General features: G+C 50.2%; 1 protein-coding gene across 3 annotated transcripts in view; it reads right to left on the minus strand.

Annotated features, from left to right (window-relative positions):
• Positions 1 to 17,426, minus strand: part of PC (pyruvate carboxylase) — a 144,102-nt gene that overhangs the window by 93,673 nt on the left and 33,003 nt on the right. For 2 of the 3 annotated variants that reach the window (XM_081340388.1, XM_081340389.1), the window contains exons 3-4: positions 1,001 to 1,136; positions 548 to 732 (exon numbers count right to left, since the gene is read on the minus strand). In XM_081340388.1, coding sequence (XP_081196514.1) covers positions 548 to 732; positions 1,001 to 1,136 — 321 coding nt within the window. Of the gene's footprint in view, positions 1 to 547; positions 733 to 1,000; positions 1,137 to 7,721; positions 7,899 to 17,426 lie in introns of those variants that run through there. The other variant, XM_081340390.1, reaches the window with a different exon arrangement.

Below are 17,426 nucleotides of genomic sequence, written 5' to 3' on the forward strand. Positions count from 1 at the left end.
CTCACAGGCCATGATGAGACCTGCCCAGAACTGATCACCCTGCCAAATTTTGAACCAGCGGCAGGTTTTGTGTAGCCTTCAAGGGCAGCCCCATATCACTGCAATAGTCTAAATGCAAGGTGACCGAGGTGTGAAGGATTTCCAGTCCAATATCAGGCAGAACTGACCACACAGGATGGATCTCTGCAAAGGCCTTCTGGCTGCAGCTGCCCCCTCCCCCTCAAGGAGCAGTGGAGAGTCCAGGAAGAGCTCCAGATGTGCAGCAGCCCCAAATACGGAAGCGCAACCCCATCTGGAACCAAATCTCAGAAGTCTCCCAGAAAGAGGATCCAGGACGTCTTGCTAGGGCTGATCCAGGCGTCGCTTTGCCAGTCTGAGGTCAAGGCATACAAATGAGCATCACACCAATCTACGGTTTCAGCACCCCAAACCGAAGGGTGGCTTCCCCTGGCCGCTGGGCTCCTTGTGGGCACGCTACGGGAATACCTGCTTGTCCTAGGCCAGCCGGGTCAGAGGGGGAGCGCACTGGGCCTTTTTGCCTTCTCACCTTAGCGACTTTGATGATGTCAGGAATGTGCAGATAGGCCTGAACTGGGGGAAGGCCGCGGCCAATCAGATACGCCTCATCCGCCTTCTGTCGATGCATCTGCCCCGTGTCCTGCTCAGAATAGACCGCCACCGTCCGGATACCCAGCTCCGTGCAGGCTCGGAAGACCCGGATCGCGATCTCCCCTGGAATTCATGAGCGTTAATACGGAGGAAAAGGGAGAGCCCAATGTCAAAGTGAGGGGCTACCGGCTTTTAGAAAAGCATTTGGGATCAGGGTCAAAGAAACCCAAATCGGCCAGTCAGATTGTTTAAGAGTTTTTGTCTACTGTTGGTTCCAGGCCGATGAGGCGGTTCCTTCTAAAAACATCTCTGAAAAAACAGCCCGACCAAGCGCGCGGGGGGGGGACGCAGAAGCAGCTCCCCGCGATCCCACTTTCTAAGCCCTGCTCACCTCGGTTGGCTACCATCACCTTCTGGATTGGCTTGTATTCCACCCGTGGGGTGCTCAGGAAGGCAGCGGGGTGTCGGAAGAGGTGTCGGAGGGCCAGGAAGGGCATCCTGCCCTTGGCACAAGGCAGCTGCAGCATCTGCGGGCAAAGAGAGCGAGATCAGCCGGTGCTGCTGCTGGGCCCTCAGTTGCAGCCCATTCCAAGATGCAACTGCCTGCCTGGGGGGGGGGAATGGGGGGGACCCAAGGCTCATGGGAGCACCGGGAGCACCGGGTGAGCCGCTTTTAAGTGAGCACGCTCCTCTTTTCAGGCAAGTAAATCCTGAAACGCTCCTCCAGGCTGAGGGCCTCCCACGGACTCTTCTCCCGTCACGGGTTCAGGAGCAACACGGCCTGGCTGAAAACGAGAGGCAGAGAAAGCAGCCTGGCTGCCTTCATCCTCGGTTGCCTCTTTTCGGGATCTCTTTGCTGCTTCCAGGACTATAATAACCAACTTGGGCTTCGAGTGAGGGGGGGGGGAGTTCGCCTGTTGAAAGGAACTGGGGGGGGGAAATCTGTGAGAGAAGGTGCAGGGCATCCAGAGGTCCGGACGGGTTCCTGGAGAGCCGGGCACTCGGCCTCTGAGGCTGGGAAAGCCTGAAGTGGGTGGGCCAGGTTGGCCTCCAAAATTGTAATGTTTGCACTGCAGGTTTCATGTCTCCTCACTCAAAATGGCAGGAAATCATGTCGCCCCCACCCTGTAGACAAGGAGAGTTAGGAATGCTGAGGGGTTGCGTACAAATGGGTGAAAAGCAGAGAAAACAACTTTGTTCTTGAGCTTCTAGTTAAAAGTTACAATACTACAAGAATGTAGGAAAATGGGTCGGAGAGGGGGGCTAGATAAACTCATGCTTTCATGACATCCATGTGCTTCTACAAATAAATGAACTCCTTAGCTACCGACCTGCATTCTGCTTTATTTGACGATGAGTATATAAAGTGTATTTAAATACAGATCTTGGTTAGCTCAGTAATTCCGTACCAGAGGAAGCAGATCAAGAGCGGCTTATGGTCTGTTCAGATTTTCACCTTTTTTTGCTGAGGATTCTCTGGAATCCCTGCTCTGAGTTGACTGGCTGAACCTCCCAAGGCCCTGCACCTTCCCTTCCTGGATCTGGTTCGCAGGACGGGGAGGGGGGGCTCCAAAACCAGGGAGGGTGCTGCTTTGCAAGCCTCTGCCTCTTTCCCAATTAGCAAGATTAAACTATGCAGGAAAGCGAGCATGCAAATTAGCACTATTTGGATAATTTATTTCATGACACAGAATCTGCCTTTCCTTGGCACAGAGCTTGAGTTACAGAGCTTGAACTGACGCAGGCTAAGAATATCTTAAGTGCAATATAAATAAAATGTTTTCTAGAACTTGCAGATGGGGCATAAAAATACTATCAGCTAAAAAAAAACAGGAGACTCGTTTAACTTGAGTGTTGAATGGTTTGCATTTTTGCTATACACTGAACTATAAACTATCCAATATGGAGTTACAGAAAATGCTACAATGATAAGAACAGTAACAACAACAACCAGGAGTAGCTTTTACGAAATAGTCTGAGCAGCTAAAAAGGAGATGCTCAAAGCAGACTTGCAAATAGTTGGGAGGGAGGGAACAAAGGAAGTGACATGAAGGGTTTGCTAACAACCTGAAGGCAAGAAGACACACAAAGAGGAAAGTGGGCAGAAGTCAGCCACGGATGCGAAGAATACAAACAAGTTCCTGGGTGCAGATAAAGCGAAGGACCAACCGCCCTAGAGCAGCTGCTGAGTGGAAGTGGCCAAATTCAAGCCAGCAGGGAGGACAACGGGCAGCTCTTCCACTCCTGCTTCAGTTCAGTGTTGTTCTCCCAAAAGGCAGAAGAAGAGCAGTGAGGGGAGAGCAGTGAGACTGAGCAAAAGACCACCTGGGAGATCCTTAAGTACCGCCTGAGAAAGTGGAGAAATACTGGGTGACTGGAGGAAGAAAAGAGATGCTGTTGATCTTCTAATAGCTTAAAAGACAAACAACAATTTATATGGCCTTGTTAGGACAGAGAAACAGGCCGAACATAATAGAGTGAAATTTCATCTAGGCCACAGAAATGAAGGGCGGACACACAGAACCAGGATAATCACGACTGATTGTACATTAAATGAGTGTGGGTTGTGGCTGCAGAAACAAAAAACAAGGCGATTTTGGTGGCATCCACAAAAGCAGTTTCTACATCATGGGAGGGAATCAATTGTTTCATATGACTCCAGTTGGGGAAAGACATCTTGAGGGCTACCTCCGATTCAGGGCGCCAGATGTGCAGGAAGGTGTCAGAATCCATTTACGTTTCATTTCTAACTATCTCCTCTGTGCAAAACCCAAATCTCATCTTCCCCTGGATTCTGCCATTCCCAAGGGGGAGAGGGGACAGGCATGGGGCTTCATTGCTTTCACTTCCTCCATTAAATGTAACCTTTTGTTTATTCCGCCTCTCTGCTATCCATCACAATGTAACCAATTGCTTTCTATGCTATGCATCTCTTTGAACTCTCCTCTCCTTACCAGGCAACGAGGGAAAGGGGGGGGGGGAAGGCACAAACCTCCAGGATCTGGTTTATTTCTCCAAAGAGGTGTGAAGAGTGGTGGAAATTATAGTGCTGCAAACAGAACCGGACTGATGTTATCTTTCTTTTCCCACGATGGACTTGCCACCTGGAGATTGGCTGCTCTGGAACTGGCCGAATGAACTGTGGGGTGGGGTTTGCTTGGGGGCATTTTAAAAATATCGATCTGTAAGGGAATCCCTCAGACCCTGTCTATTATGCCTGCTATCTCCTATTTCTTAGTAAAAGATCCTGCTTGGAAAACCCTGTCTCCAAGAGTGCTGCTTTCTTAAGAAGTGGGCAGAGGTGGGTTCTGACAGGAGGCCCTAGAAAGCTGGAAGACGTGCGAAGGCTACCGGGAAGCAAGTCCCCTCCAGGGAGGTCGAAGGAGGCAGGTGTTGCAAAAACAAACCAGGAGAACATGAAAAGGGCCTCCCCAAGCCTGAGAGAGACTGGACGGCCAGACAGCCTGTTCTCTCTTCTGCCACAGGGCAGAACAATGGACTGAGGGATGGGGAGGTGGATTCTGAGTGAACACTGAGGAGGGAGATGGGAAGATTGCCGGCGGGTGACTCCCAGAGAGAGGGCCTTCTCTGTGGGTGCGCCTGCCCTTTGGAACCAACTTCCTATGGAACTTAGGACTGCCCCCAACCTCCGTTCATTTCGCCGGGACCTAAAAACTTGGCTCTTTGAGCTGTCTGGCCTAGACTGAGGGGTTTTTAATTGGGTTTTAAAGTTTTAACTTTTGGGCTTAAATTTAATTAATTGTTTTAAATTTATTTTAACTTTTGTATTGTATGGTTTTAATTGCCCTGTAAACCGCCCTGAGTCCTATGAGAATAGGGCGGTATATAAGTCAAATAAATAAATAAATAAAGAGCCAACGGGCCCAGGAGAAATTGTGGATCCCACTTCATTGGATCTGCACTGACCACCCATTTGGACTCCTCCGAGGCCGATATGGTGCCTTCCGACAAAGCCACTCCTATCCATCCAACCTCCCTTCTTGGGCAACTCCGGTGCTCTCCAGCTTGACCCCCACTCATTCTGAATGCCCCGAGGCAAGAAAACAGGTCCGAGGTGCCCAGGGATGCCATCTGGGCAGAGATTGGCTTACGATCGTCCCAGGCACCCTTTCAGGGCATGGCCCCCACCCTGTCTTGGAAACAATCTGAGGCCGTGTTGCATCATCTGGTCACTTGCTTTGGCTGCTCTAGGCAATCAAGCTGCCAGTCAAGCCTCGCTAAGCCTCGCAAAGCTGCTTCACCAGCCTGGTCACCAAGAAAGGCCTCTGAGGCTATGGGATGCCAGGCAGGTGGCAAGCCAACTTGGGGCCGGACCCTCCTTATGGAATGTTCCGGGGAGGCAGCCCCAGCTTTTTGAAACAGAGAGATATGGCCGTGTCTGGCTGGGAAAACGTAGCACCCCACGATCCTCAGAGAAAACAGCGGGACCCCTGTCCTGGCTGTCCTCCCCCAGGCATTTGCGTCTGATCAGCCCTTCAGAGTCCAAGGGACCCAACAGCAGCCTATTGAGGGACATGCACACTTGAAGCCACCCCCAGGGTTGCACCGTACCCCATACTAATTACTGACAATGGTTTTGTGATCACCCCCACCAATTTCTGCAGATATCAACGTGTTTACGTTAGTTGCAGTCTCTCTAAACAATGCCAACCTGCTCTTTTTTTCAACAGAATTGCTAGTTTAACTTACCACAAGAATGAAGTGGAACCAGTACCCTGACTTCAACAAAACATTGCATAAGCTCTCCTACAAGAGTCTAACACAGACCATCCCAAACTCTAAAGCAGACCGCATCACCTTCAGGAAAGACCTGCACATTCATTCACCCGTCCAGATCACCAAGCTGAGGAGATGAGTCGGGGCACAAACTGTGTCCAGAGGAGAGATTTATTGTCTCGGACAATAAGAGTCCGAGTAGTCTGGAGGCATGAGGTGGGCAGCCCCTCACCAGGCCTGATGCAAAGGTCTCTGGCCAAAGCACAGCGAGTCTGGTTAGGAGGGCTTGAGGCTGAACTAGCCAGGCAAGGGCTTTGCACTGTGAGAAATTGGGGAGTCACTGAACTCAAAGTTCACTAAGTCAAAAGGGATTTTTGAGCACTTCTTTAAATACATTAAAGGGACGCGGTGGCTCAGTGGGTTAGGATGCTGAGCCTGTCGATCAGAAGGTTGGTAGTTTGGCGGGTCGAATCCCGAATGCCGCGTAGCAGAGTGAGCGCCTGTTACTCGTTCCAGCTTCTGCCAACCTAGCAGTTCGAAAGCACGTTAAAAAAAATGCAAGTAGAAAAATAGGGACCACTACGGTGGGAAGGTAACAGCGCTCCGTGCGCCTTTGGCGTCTAGTCATGCCGGCCACATGACCACGGAGACGTCCTTGGACAAGCGCTGGCTCTTCGGCTTTGAAACGGAGATGAGCACCGGCCCCTAGAGTCGGAAACGACTAGCACGCATGTGCGGGGGAACCTTTACCTTTACCTTAAATACATTCAGAATAAAGAATTAAGAAAGAGAAAGAAAAGGATCACAGCTATTCAACGAAATTAACAAAATGTCAATTGGCAACCAAAACAGGCAGAACTGCTCAGCTCCTATCTTGGTTTAGTCTTCTCCAACAAAAAGCACGTGTCCACCAAGACAATAGGAAGAGCTGATGAAAGGACAGGATTGAGGCTTCAGATAGCAAGGTACTCCCATTTTAGAGCCAGATAAACTGCAATAAATACTGAAGGAACTGGCTAATCTTTGTGTACTTTGTATACGGTCTTTGACCAGGTTGCTTAAAGGAATCAAATGCAGCCCCCACCATCCGAAAAAAGGGGGAGATTGTAAGGGGGGGGCTTCCTCAAAGAGTCTCTTCTTGCTCTAAATCTCACTTGATCAACAAACCCCTCCCAAAATCCCCATTTCTGTAGAACTGTTAAAATTACTCCTTCGGCTGCACAAGCGCCCTGCCTCTATCGCAAGTCTTTTAAAAAGTCTGTATGCCACCCAACTCTTAACTACCTGGGTGGCTCCCAAGTAACAGAAACTTGACAGGAATAGAAAAAAAGCAGAAACCCGCCATCCACAGGGGCTTCACACACTCTTGCCTCAAATGCCTTCAAAGCAGCAGCAGGGTGGGGGCCGCCCCATCCCGGGGGGAGCCTCGCTGGAGAAGGCAGGCAGGCTTCCAGGGTCCCCACGGATGACACTGTTTAATCAGAGGAACCTGGAGCACGCCAACCTGGCCAGATTCAGCCAGCGGGCAGATATTATTGCAGCCACGGGTCCCTCGAGTAAGCAGACCCCATGTCAGGAAGGCTTCACATGGAACGACTGGCAAGCTGCCAAGCAGTGCAATCCATGTTGTACTGCAGCACTGTGGATCGACTGGAATTTCTGGGTAGTCTTCAAGAGCAGGCCCATGTAGAGCATCTTGCAGTAAAGCCATGACGTGACCAGGACATGAGCGACTGCCTGAAGTGACTCCTGATCAAGCAGGAGCATTAAAAAGCAGCACCTGAGAGGGTTACCCGCAAGATAGAGGTGCGTTTATCTTTGCAGCAGAGTTCTCCAATGATCTTTGGAGCCCCCACCACGTTTGTCCCTTTCCAGCCCACCCACTGCTGAGCCTGCCTTGTCTTCTTTACCTCCAAGGCCTTGGGGCTCTGCCAAAGTAGCCGGGGTCTGCCTGGTGTGGTTATAGATTGCCATCCGAAACAAGGTCCCTCCACTCCTTAGCCACTCTGAAGGCCAGTTGTGAGCACAAATAGCAGGACAAGGGGGGCTGTTGGCTCTGCTGGGATGCCAAGGTGCAAGCACACATGGGCCAACATCTGTTTCCAAAATAAAGCAACGCAACTGTCTATGGAGATTCTCCATCATCCAGGTCATGGTTGTCCCAAAGGTGCTGTTCAAAAGGCAACTGGACTTTCTTGGCTTTTTCCTTGAAAATGTTTTGCTTCTCATCCAAGAAGCCTCTTCAGATCATTTTTTTCAGAGAACTGAAGAAGCTTCTTGGATGAGAAGCAAAACATTTTCAAGGAAAAAGCCAAGAAAGTCCAGTTGCCTTTTGAGCAGCACCTCTGGGATAAAGCAGTCCAAGTTTAACGTACCCTGAGACGCTGTGCAGGATGAGCGGCGGCTCCGGGAAAATCTGGCTTTTGGCTTCAGCCTCTCAGTCCTTTCAGAGCAGGGCTGTCCCTCCGCTTGTGAGAAGGGCTGGAGAAGTGCCTGAACTTTGGAAGCCGTTGCCCAATAGATAAATAGACACTGATTCCTGTAGGAGGCGGTCCAGCATCAGCCAGTCAAAAGGGAAAGCTGGAGAAGGAATGGGAAACCAGGCTGTCGGGGGAGATGGGTAAGCAACTCCTACTCACCCAACCTACGTCTGCTTGGGGGAGGGAGGGAAGATCTGTCACCCTCCAAGCTTCTGGAGATTCAAGATAAGCACCCCATGCCTGTCCCTTTCATGGAGACTGCTCCGGAAAGCATGTAAGCGCCTTGTAATGCGCAGCCCTGTCTGCCCTCTCGTGTCCCAAGCCATGCCTTTGTCCGCCGCTGGAATATTGTTTGGATTGGCGGGCGGACCCTTGGGGGAGAGGATGTTTTTGCCCTCCCCCCCCAGACTGGCGGCAGTGGCCGGCGACCTGAAGATCGGCAGAGGCCTGGCTTGCTTTCTGTGCTGGCAGGCAGGTACTATGGCTATCTCCATGCCCGGCTGGAATCAAGACCTCCCCATTGACAGACCAGTTTGGCCTGGGACCTGACCGTGGTGGGAGGACGGTCTTGGACTGGTCATTGACCACCACACTGGTGTGAGAGACCAGTTGGGGTGGGCTTGGCCCAGGACTCCCTGTTCTCTCCACCCCAGATTGGACTCCTCAGCCGGAGTGAGAGGACGGCTGGGGCTTCCTTTTGATTGCCATCTCAGGTGAGAGCTGAGATGGTCTAGTCTAGTGGATCGAGAGACATGCCTACTGGATTTAATATTTCATCTGTATAACAATACTCCATCGAACTACCCATTGGACATATCTGTAACATCTGCCCTATGTGGACATTTTAGTGCTGCATGGTTTGTCTCCATTATTCCGAAGCTGATCTGTATGCCCTCAGGGGGGTTTCTCCCTCCTGGGCGCGACCTACCGCCTGTCTCCACACTCCCCTTAATGACGAGCCCAATTGTTGGGACTCCGAGAGGTGGCTGGGCTTACATAGGGGCCTCGAGTTGAGACGCGCTAAGAGGCCCCTGATACATTTTTTAGCCGGTTATTTTAAAAGGTTAGGGAGGGGGAGGGGTAGGAGGGTGGGGAGGGAATCTTTAACCGGCACTCAGTCTGGGCCTGTTAGGGGTCCTGACGGGACGGGGTTGGGGGAGGTGGTTGCTGGTTCTGTGAATGTTGGGGTGGGGCTTCAAATCCCCACAACGATAGGGAATGGCAGCAGGTGGTTGCACGGAGGGCCATATCAACATCTGGGATCGCGCCCCCGCTGTCTCCGAGCGGTGGCGCGCTCCGACCCTCCAGTTAGCACCCTTTTACCCGGGGATGAGGGTGATCAGGTCCCTGAGCTCAGGCTGGTTTATTTTAACGCCAGATCCGTCGTTAACAAGGCTCCCCTCATTCATGATTTGATTGAGGGGGAATGTGCGGATCTGGTGTGCATTACGGAGACTTGGCTGGGCTCGGAGGGAGGGGTGCCTCTGACCCAGTTATGCCCTCCAGGTTTCCGAGTGCTACACCAGCCACGGGCTCAGGGCAGGGGTGGTGGGGTGGCGGTGGTTGTCCGGGAGACTTTATGCCCGCGGGAGGCCACCATTGTCCAGATGGCCGGGAGTGAATCCCTCCTCTTGAGATGTGGTCCTCGGGCTCAGTTGGGCTTGTTGCTCACATACCTGGCGCCCAGCTGTGTGGCAACAGCCCTGCCCGAGCTGCTCGACACTCTCTCAGGGTTGGCGGTGGAGTTCCCCAGGCTTATAGTTCTGGGTGACTTCAACCTGCCTTCACTGGGAGGGTCGTCTGAGTTAGCTCGGGAGTTCATGGCCTCCATGACGGCCATGGGCCTGACCCAGGTTATTGAGGGCCCGACTCATGTGGGGGATCATACTCTCGACCTGGTGTTCCTATCTGGACAGTGGTTGGATGATCTGGGAGGGGGTTCACTAACCATTGCTCCCCTGTCATGGTCAGATCATTACCTCCTGCGGCTGGTCTTCCGTTATGCCACCCCCCACCGCTGGGCTGCGGAACCGACCAGGTGGTTCCGCCCCAGGCGCCTAATGGACCCGGAACAGTTCCAGAGGGCGCTTGGGCCTATACCCATCACCCTTACCCACAGCCCAGTCGATGCCCTGGTGGATGCCTGGGAAAGGGCGGCCGCCGGGGCACTTGACTGTGTTGTACCCTTGCGACCTCTGACCCGGCGCAGATCCCGTTGGGCTCCATGGTTCTCTGCGGAGCTCTGGGAGATGAAGCGTCGGAGACGGGGTCTAGAGAGCGGTTGGAGATCCAGCCGATCCGAATCTGACCGATTGCAGTTAAGAACCTTTATAAGGTCTTATCTTGCGGCGATAAGGACGGCGAAGTCTAACTACTTCGCTGCCCTTATCGCGTCCGCAGATAATCGCCCGGCCGCCCTGTTTAGGGTAACTCGCTCCCTCCTTAATCAGGAGGTGAGGGAGGATCCCTTACGGGGACGAGCTGAGGAGTTTAGTCATCATCTGGCGGACAAAATCGCTCAGATCCGGACCGGTCTGGACTCTGACTGGGCAGAGTCTGATGTGGAGGAATCGGACGGTCTTGAGCATGTTATCTGGACTGAGTTCGATCCTGTTTCCCCTGATGATGTGGACAGGATCATGGGGAGGCTGAGCACCACCACCTGTTTGTTGGATCTGTGCCCCTCCTGGCTAGCTTATGCAGCCCGGGAGGAGACACGAGGCTGGTTCCACGCAGTAATAACTGCTTCTTTGAAGGAGGGTGTGTTCCCTGCCGCCTTGAAGGAGGTGGTGGTGAGGCCCCTCCTCAAGAAGCCTGCCCTGGACCCGGCTGTTTTAAATAACTATCGTCCAGTCTCCAACCTTCGCTTTTTGGCGAAGGTTGTTGAGAGTGTGGTGGCGCATCAGCTTCCTCTGTTCCTGGAGGAAACTGATTATCTGGACCCGTACCAATCGGGTTTCAGGCCCGGATACAGCACGGAGACGGCATTGGTCGCGCTGGTGAATGATCTCTGGAGGGCTCGGGACAGGGGTTGCTCCTCTGTCCTGGTCCTATTAGATCTCTCAGCGGCTTTTGATACCATCGACCATGGTATCCTACTGCGGCGTCTCAGGGGGTTGGGAGTGGGAGACACCATTTTACAGTGGTTCTCCTCCTATCTCCTGGGCCGTTCGCAGTCAGTGTTGATGGGAGGGCAGAGATACGCCCCGAGGCCTCTCATTTGTGGAGTTCCTCAGGGGTCGGTTCTCTCGCCCCTCCTGTTCAACATCTATATGAAGCCGCTGGGTGAGATCATTCGTGGTTTCGGGGTGGGGTATCATCAGTACGCTGATGATACCCAACTTTTTCTTTCCACCCCGAACCAACCCAGCAATGCCCTCGCCGTGATGTCCCGTTGCCTGGAGGCGGTCCAGGTCTGGATGGGCTCGTAACTTGGGCGTCCTCCTGGATTCACGACTCAATTTTGAAGACCATATAGGAGCCGTGACCAGGGGGGCTTTTGCCCAGGTTCGCCTGGTGCACCAGTTGCGACCCTATCTGGACCGAGATGCCCTACGCACAGTCACTCATGCGCTTGTGACCTCCCGTTTAGACTACTGCAACGCTCTCTACATGGGGCTGCCCTTGAGGACCACTCGGAGGCTTCAGCTGGTGCAGAATGCGGCCGCACGAGTTGTGATGGGGGTTTCCCGATACTCCCATGTAACACCTCTACTCTGCGAGCTGCATTGGCTCCCGGTTGCCCTCCGGGTGAGATTCAAGGTGCTGGTGATGACCTATAAAGCCCTAAATGGCTTGGGTCCGGGATATCTGAGGGAACACCTGCTGCCGGCATCAAGTTCCCTTCGTCCAGTGGGCTCCCACAGGGAGGGTCTTCTCAGGGTGCCACCGGTAAGAGATTGCCGGCGGACGACACCCAGAGATAGAGCCTTCTCAGTGGGGGCGCCTGCCCTTTGGAACCAGCTGCCAGTGGAGCTGAGGACTGCCCCCGACCTCCGTTCATTCCGCCGAGACCTGAACACCTGGCTCTTCGAGCTCTCTGGCCCAGGCTGAGAATTATTCTTAATTTTACCTGGGGTTTTATTTATGCAGGGACAAATATAATTTTTTTTAAAATTTGTTTTTAACTTTTGTATTTTGCTTTTTTAATCACCCTGTAAACCGCCCTGAGTCCTTCGGGAAAGGGCGGTATATAAATGTAAATAAATAAATAAATAAATAAATAAATAAATAAATAAATAAATAAATAAATAAACCATGAACACTCTTTCAGTGCCTTTCATGCTCGGGAGCCAGGCTGATGGCGGACGACGGTACTAGAGTCTCCTCTCCTATGGAAGCTCCCCCAGTCATTTCTCCTCAGCCAAATCTACTACCCAGGACTGACATGGGGGGAAACGGGAGCAGAGAGCACTATGGATGTCAACACTGTAAACACTGGATGTTTCCGCTCTGGCAACCGATGAAAATTGCAGCCATTTTCTCTTTTCCTTTAACCTGCTTCTTCTGGTGTTTAGAAATCAGGTGCAAAAGGGGGGGCGGGGTTGGTATGAAAGCTTGAGCTCAGCTAGCCATAATAATAGCTCTGCTTTGTGGGAACCCAAGGACGAGCTGATAACGGTTTGGCGGGCTGAGGAGCTGGGGAGAAAGCCCGCGTTTTAGGCTACCAGTAATTGGAGGTGGGAATTGCAGTTTGTAACTTTGTATCTGGGGGAAGGGAATTTAGTTTTGGGGTTCAACTATGTAGTGCCGATACTTTGCTTCCTGAATAAAATGTTCTTTGAGGAAGAATTTTGCCTTGAAGTTGTTTTGATGGGTTTCATCTATCGGAACCATGGCATGTATGCTACCGTGAGCTGCTGAAGGAAAGATGGGAAAATCAATCAACCAAGGAGTAAAGGAGCCGATGGTCCATAGAGACTCAGATCAGGTATGTCCTTCTATCACGCTGTTTGCTACAAAAGGCTTTTAGCACTGCTCCAATTTTTATTCATCGCATTAATTTTACTTAAACATACTTCTTCTCTAATGGGTACATTTATCCAAGGTGGCTTACAAAATTAGAAGTCACAATTTCATAATGAAATTACGGATAATATGTTAATCCTAATAATAACCACCAGTTTGGCAGTGAAAATGCCGGATCTCCAAGACCACCAGCTGGGCAGGACCAGCAGGGTGAGTGAGGCTCTATAGTCTCCTCCGGATCTGAATGAGAGAGCAGCCAGCAGGGGCAGATTAAAAAAAGCAAAGAACCCCAGACTTAAGGATCCCTGAGGATTCTTGCCCAAGACATAAGCCAGGAGCTCTGCAGCCAGGTCGCACCACTTCACGTCACAGGCCAGCCCAGCCTCTCTTCCAGAGCAGCCCCACAGACGAAAGCCCAGCAGAGGTCCTGTCCAACTGATAAGACTAGCAGGTCTGAGCATGAAGGTCCAATGGAAAAGAGTACTGATGCCTTTCAGCTTTGGTGTTGGAGAAGGCTCCCGAGAATATCAAGAAAATAAATGGATCATTGATCAAATCAACCCAGAGTTCTCACTTGAGGTAAGAATTTGAATTTGGAATCTGAATTTTATTGAATTTATATACCGCCCTTTCCAGAAGGACTCAGGGCGGTTTACAGGGTACTTAAAACATCGATACAAAAATTAAAAATGATTAAAAAGATTAAATTAAATCCCTGAAAAAATAGAAAACCCCGATTAAAACTCTCAGCCTGGGCCGGAGAGCTCGAAGAGCCAAGTCTTCAGGTCCCAGCGAAATGTGCGAAGGTCGGGGACAGTCCTAAGCTCCACGGGCAGCTGGTTCCAGAGGGCAGGCGCACCCACAGAGAAGGCCCTCCCCCTGGGTGTTATCCGCCGGCAATCTTTTACCAGCGGTACCCTGAGAAGGCCCTCCCTGTGGGAGCGCACTGGACGAAGGGAACTTGATGCTGGCAGCAGGTGTTCCCTCAGATATCCCGGACCCATGCCATTTAGGGCTTTATAGGTCATCACCAGCACTTTGAATCTCACCCGGAGGGCAACCGGAAGCCAATGCAGCTCGCAGAGGAGAGGTGTTACATGGGAGTATCGGGAAACCCCCATCACAACTCGCGCAGCCACATTCTGCACCAGCTGAAGCCTCCGAGTGGTCCCCAAGGGCAGCCCCATGTAGAGAGCGTTGCAGTAGTCTAAACGGGAGGTCACGAGCGCATGAGTGACTGTGCGTAGGGCATCTCGGTCCAGGTAGGGTCACAACTGGCACACCAGGCGAACCTGGGCAAAAGCCCCCCTGGTCACGGCTCCTATGTGGTCTTCAAAATTGAGCCATGAAGAATGAGCAGGCTTCACTTCTTGAAAGTGTACATATGCTGGAAAGGGTACAAGGGGAGGACAATCAGCAGCAAGCTGGATGGACTCAATTACAGTGACTGAAGGGTCTGGTTGGGTACAGACCTTCCTAGAGAAAAACTATGTTGACCTAAGAGTCAACACAAATCCAATGCCACAGAATCAGTCAATTAAAGAACGCTGGAGTAGAATATACATCACATAATTCAAAGGCAAAAAGAGGATTAGAATCACAACCAATTCTATGTGGGACAAACATCATATCAGTTAAAAACCAGGATCCACGAACCCCGGCTGGCAGTCAAACGCCACAACCCCAAATCCCTGATCTCTACCCACACCAACATCAAACAGCACCAGTTCGATTGGAGCAACACAAAAAGCATCACCCACACTACCACCCACCACGCTCACGAGCTTATCGAAGCCTGGCCCTCAAGCAATTCCATGGTCTGACGTAACCTCCCCAACACAAGACCCTCACTTGACACACCCACACCTGAAACCCTTATGAACAGAAGAACATGAACACTGACATGCCTGGTAATGAAACGTTTGGAAATCAACCCACAAGCTCGGAGAACAAACCTTCACCCTCAACAAAAATACTATATAAAACACAAAAAATCATGTTTCCAGTGTCAACGCTGTGACAATGGATGTCGACGCTCTGACTACTGAGAATCAGCAGCCATTTTACTTTTAACGTGCCTCGTTTCTTCTAGAGTTCAGGTGTAGAAGGAGGGAATGGGGTAAATACCCGAGGGTTTAGCTAGCCATAACAACGCGGGAGTGTGGGAACTCAAGGACGTGCTCTGATAAGGTTTGGGCGGAGCTGGAGAGAAAGGCCCGCGTTTTGCGCTAATTGGGGAATGTGAATTATGACAGCTTCTGTGGGGTGGGAAATGCAACCTGTTACTTTGTATCTGGGGGGGAGGGAATCAGTCTTGGGTTCAACTATGTAAGTGCCGATTCTTTGTTTCCTAATAAGATGTTCTTTAAAAAAGAATTCTTGCCTTGAAGTTCTTTTACTGGTTTCATCTATCAGAACCATGACATTAACCCAAGAATCACCTCTTTTTAAAAAAAATTACGGGCTCCTGAGCTCCGGTCACCTACCCAAAGCAGAAGGGAGGCTGACAAAGACTCGGGGAAGATCCCAATATGGAGAAGAAGGAGGAACTGTCACTCGCACAGCAGCCACAGCGATTCCATCGGCAGATGGAGTGCAGGCCCTTGCGCTGATTGAAAGTGTGGTCTCAGATGCTTCAACGGCGGGGGCAAGACCAAAAACAAAGGAACTCATCTGGTCATCTGAGTGGACCCTACAAGTGGAGACCCCAAACAATCAGAAGCGAACCAACCGAAGAAGGATTCTTTGAAAGCAACCGTGACTGAATACTCGCTTGTGACTTATAAAGGTATTTTGGAAAGGAAAATTGAAAGACAGACAAGATTTACAAGAACAAGGTATTGATCTAGCATGATGGCCATATCTGCAAATTTAAATGAGATATGAAAAAGATGTTAAAACAATGGAATTCTATAAAGCACAGACAGAATTTGACCACTTACTGCTAAAACAGATTAAAAGTCGATTAAGAAACTCTATAGGTTTCTGTTAAAACTTAAAGATGGAGGAGGAACAAGTAAAAGAAACAATGATAACATGGGCAAAGAACTTTGGATATAATATAGAATTAGAAAACTGGCAAAAGTTATGGGAAATAAATATTTAACTAAAGCAGTGGCATATAAAGAAAACTTATTTAAAATGTTTTACAAATGGCATATGACACCAGTGAGATTAGCAAAAATGTTTGAAAATACTTCAAATAACTGTTGAAAATGCAAACGAAGACCAGGTACTTATCATATCTGGTGGACACATCCTAAAGCACAAAGATTTTGGGTTAAAGACATTCAGAGTTGGAGAAAATAACTAAAAAATAAATAGACTTTAAACCAGAATTATTTTTGTTAGGAATAATAGGAGCAAATTTTGAGAAAGATTGCAGATATTATCTGGAGAAATTACCTCTCCAGAACTTCTGCAGTTTCTGGAGCTTTGCCCAGATTTTTCCATTATTATTTTTTTTTGCACAATATTGAGAGGTTTTGAAATGGAAAACAGTATAGATTGAAGAGGACATGCATCCATGAGGCTCTTCTTTGCAACTCTCATGCGGCACCATCACAGCAGCACAGCCAACACCTTCAGGCTGGGTTTGGGTATCTTGTTGAATTGCCTGGAAAAGCAGAAACTGCCCCAGCCAATCAACATGACTGGAGGATATTCCTTGCCCAATGAACGGTTTCTAACATTAAGAGCTCTTCTTTGCTTCCACTTAAGAGGAACCCCCCTCCCATTTTTTAAAAAATAAATAATAACGTTCCCCTTTGCTGGGGCTCCACAACGTGGAAATGTTGTCTGAATGCAAAGTGCTGAATTCAGACCCAGGAAGAGAGGTTTTCAATCATAGATCATCTGTCTGCCAGCCTCTCTGCTTTAGATTCTGGCGACTGAAGGGCACCACGTGCTGCCTCCTTTGCTTGGATGGGCTCCTGCAATACTGGTGGCAAACAGGTTGCCTGGAGACATTGAGATGGCAAAAAAATTAAATGGAAAACCAATTTTCAAGTTAACTTTCCTTCCTGGAGAAATGTGTGGAGCTGTAGTCTAGTAGAGAGTCCAGCAACATTGAGAAAAACGCCAGATAAAGTAGACCAGTCTGGAGCAGATAAACAGCTGAAGATAATTTTTAAGACCAGGTTCCACTCAGCCAACTGTCTCAGACCAGAACGCTAGGCAAGGGTCCCCCCGCCCCCGTCACCCTGCCTGAAGTGTGTTTCCCTGCGAGAGAGCAACTCGGGCCTCTATGCTGCCCAAGGGGATTGGTTGATTGGTGCTGCTTTGCTAGCCTCTGCCTCTTTCCCAGTTATCAAGACTGGAGTAAACTATTCAATTCAACTCAGGAGCTGTGATGGCGCAAGTGATCGGAACGAAGTGTTGCAGGCTGACTCTGCCCATAGTCTGGAGTTCAATCCTGAGTGGATCCAGGTTGACTCATCCTTCCATCTTTCTAGGTTCAGTAAAAAGAGGAGCCAGATTGTTGGGGGTCAATATGCTGACTCTGTAAACTGCTTAGAGAGGGCTGTAAAGCACTATGAAGCGGTACATAAGTCTAGGTGCTGTTGCTATTGCTAAACTATGCAATAGAGAAAGTATGCAAATTAGCACTAATTGAATAATTTATTTTGTGGC

This window comes from Vipera berus, assembly GCF_964194415.1.
Source record: "Vipera berus genome assembly, chromosome: 16".
Taxonomy (NCBI): domain Eukaryota; kingdom Metazoa; phylum Chordata; class Lepidosauria; order Squamata; family Viperidae; genus Vipera; species Vipera berus.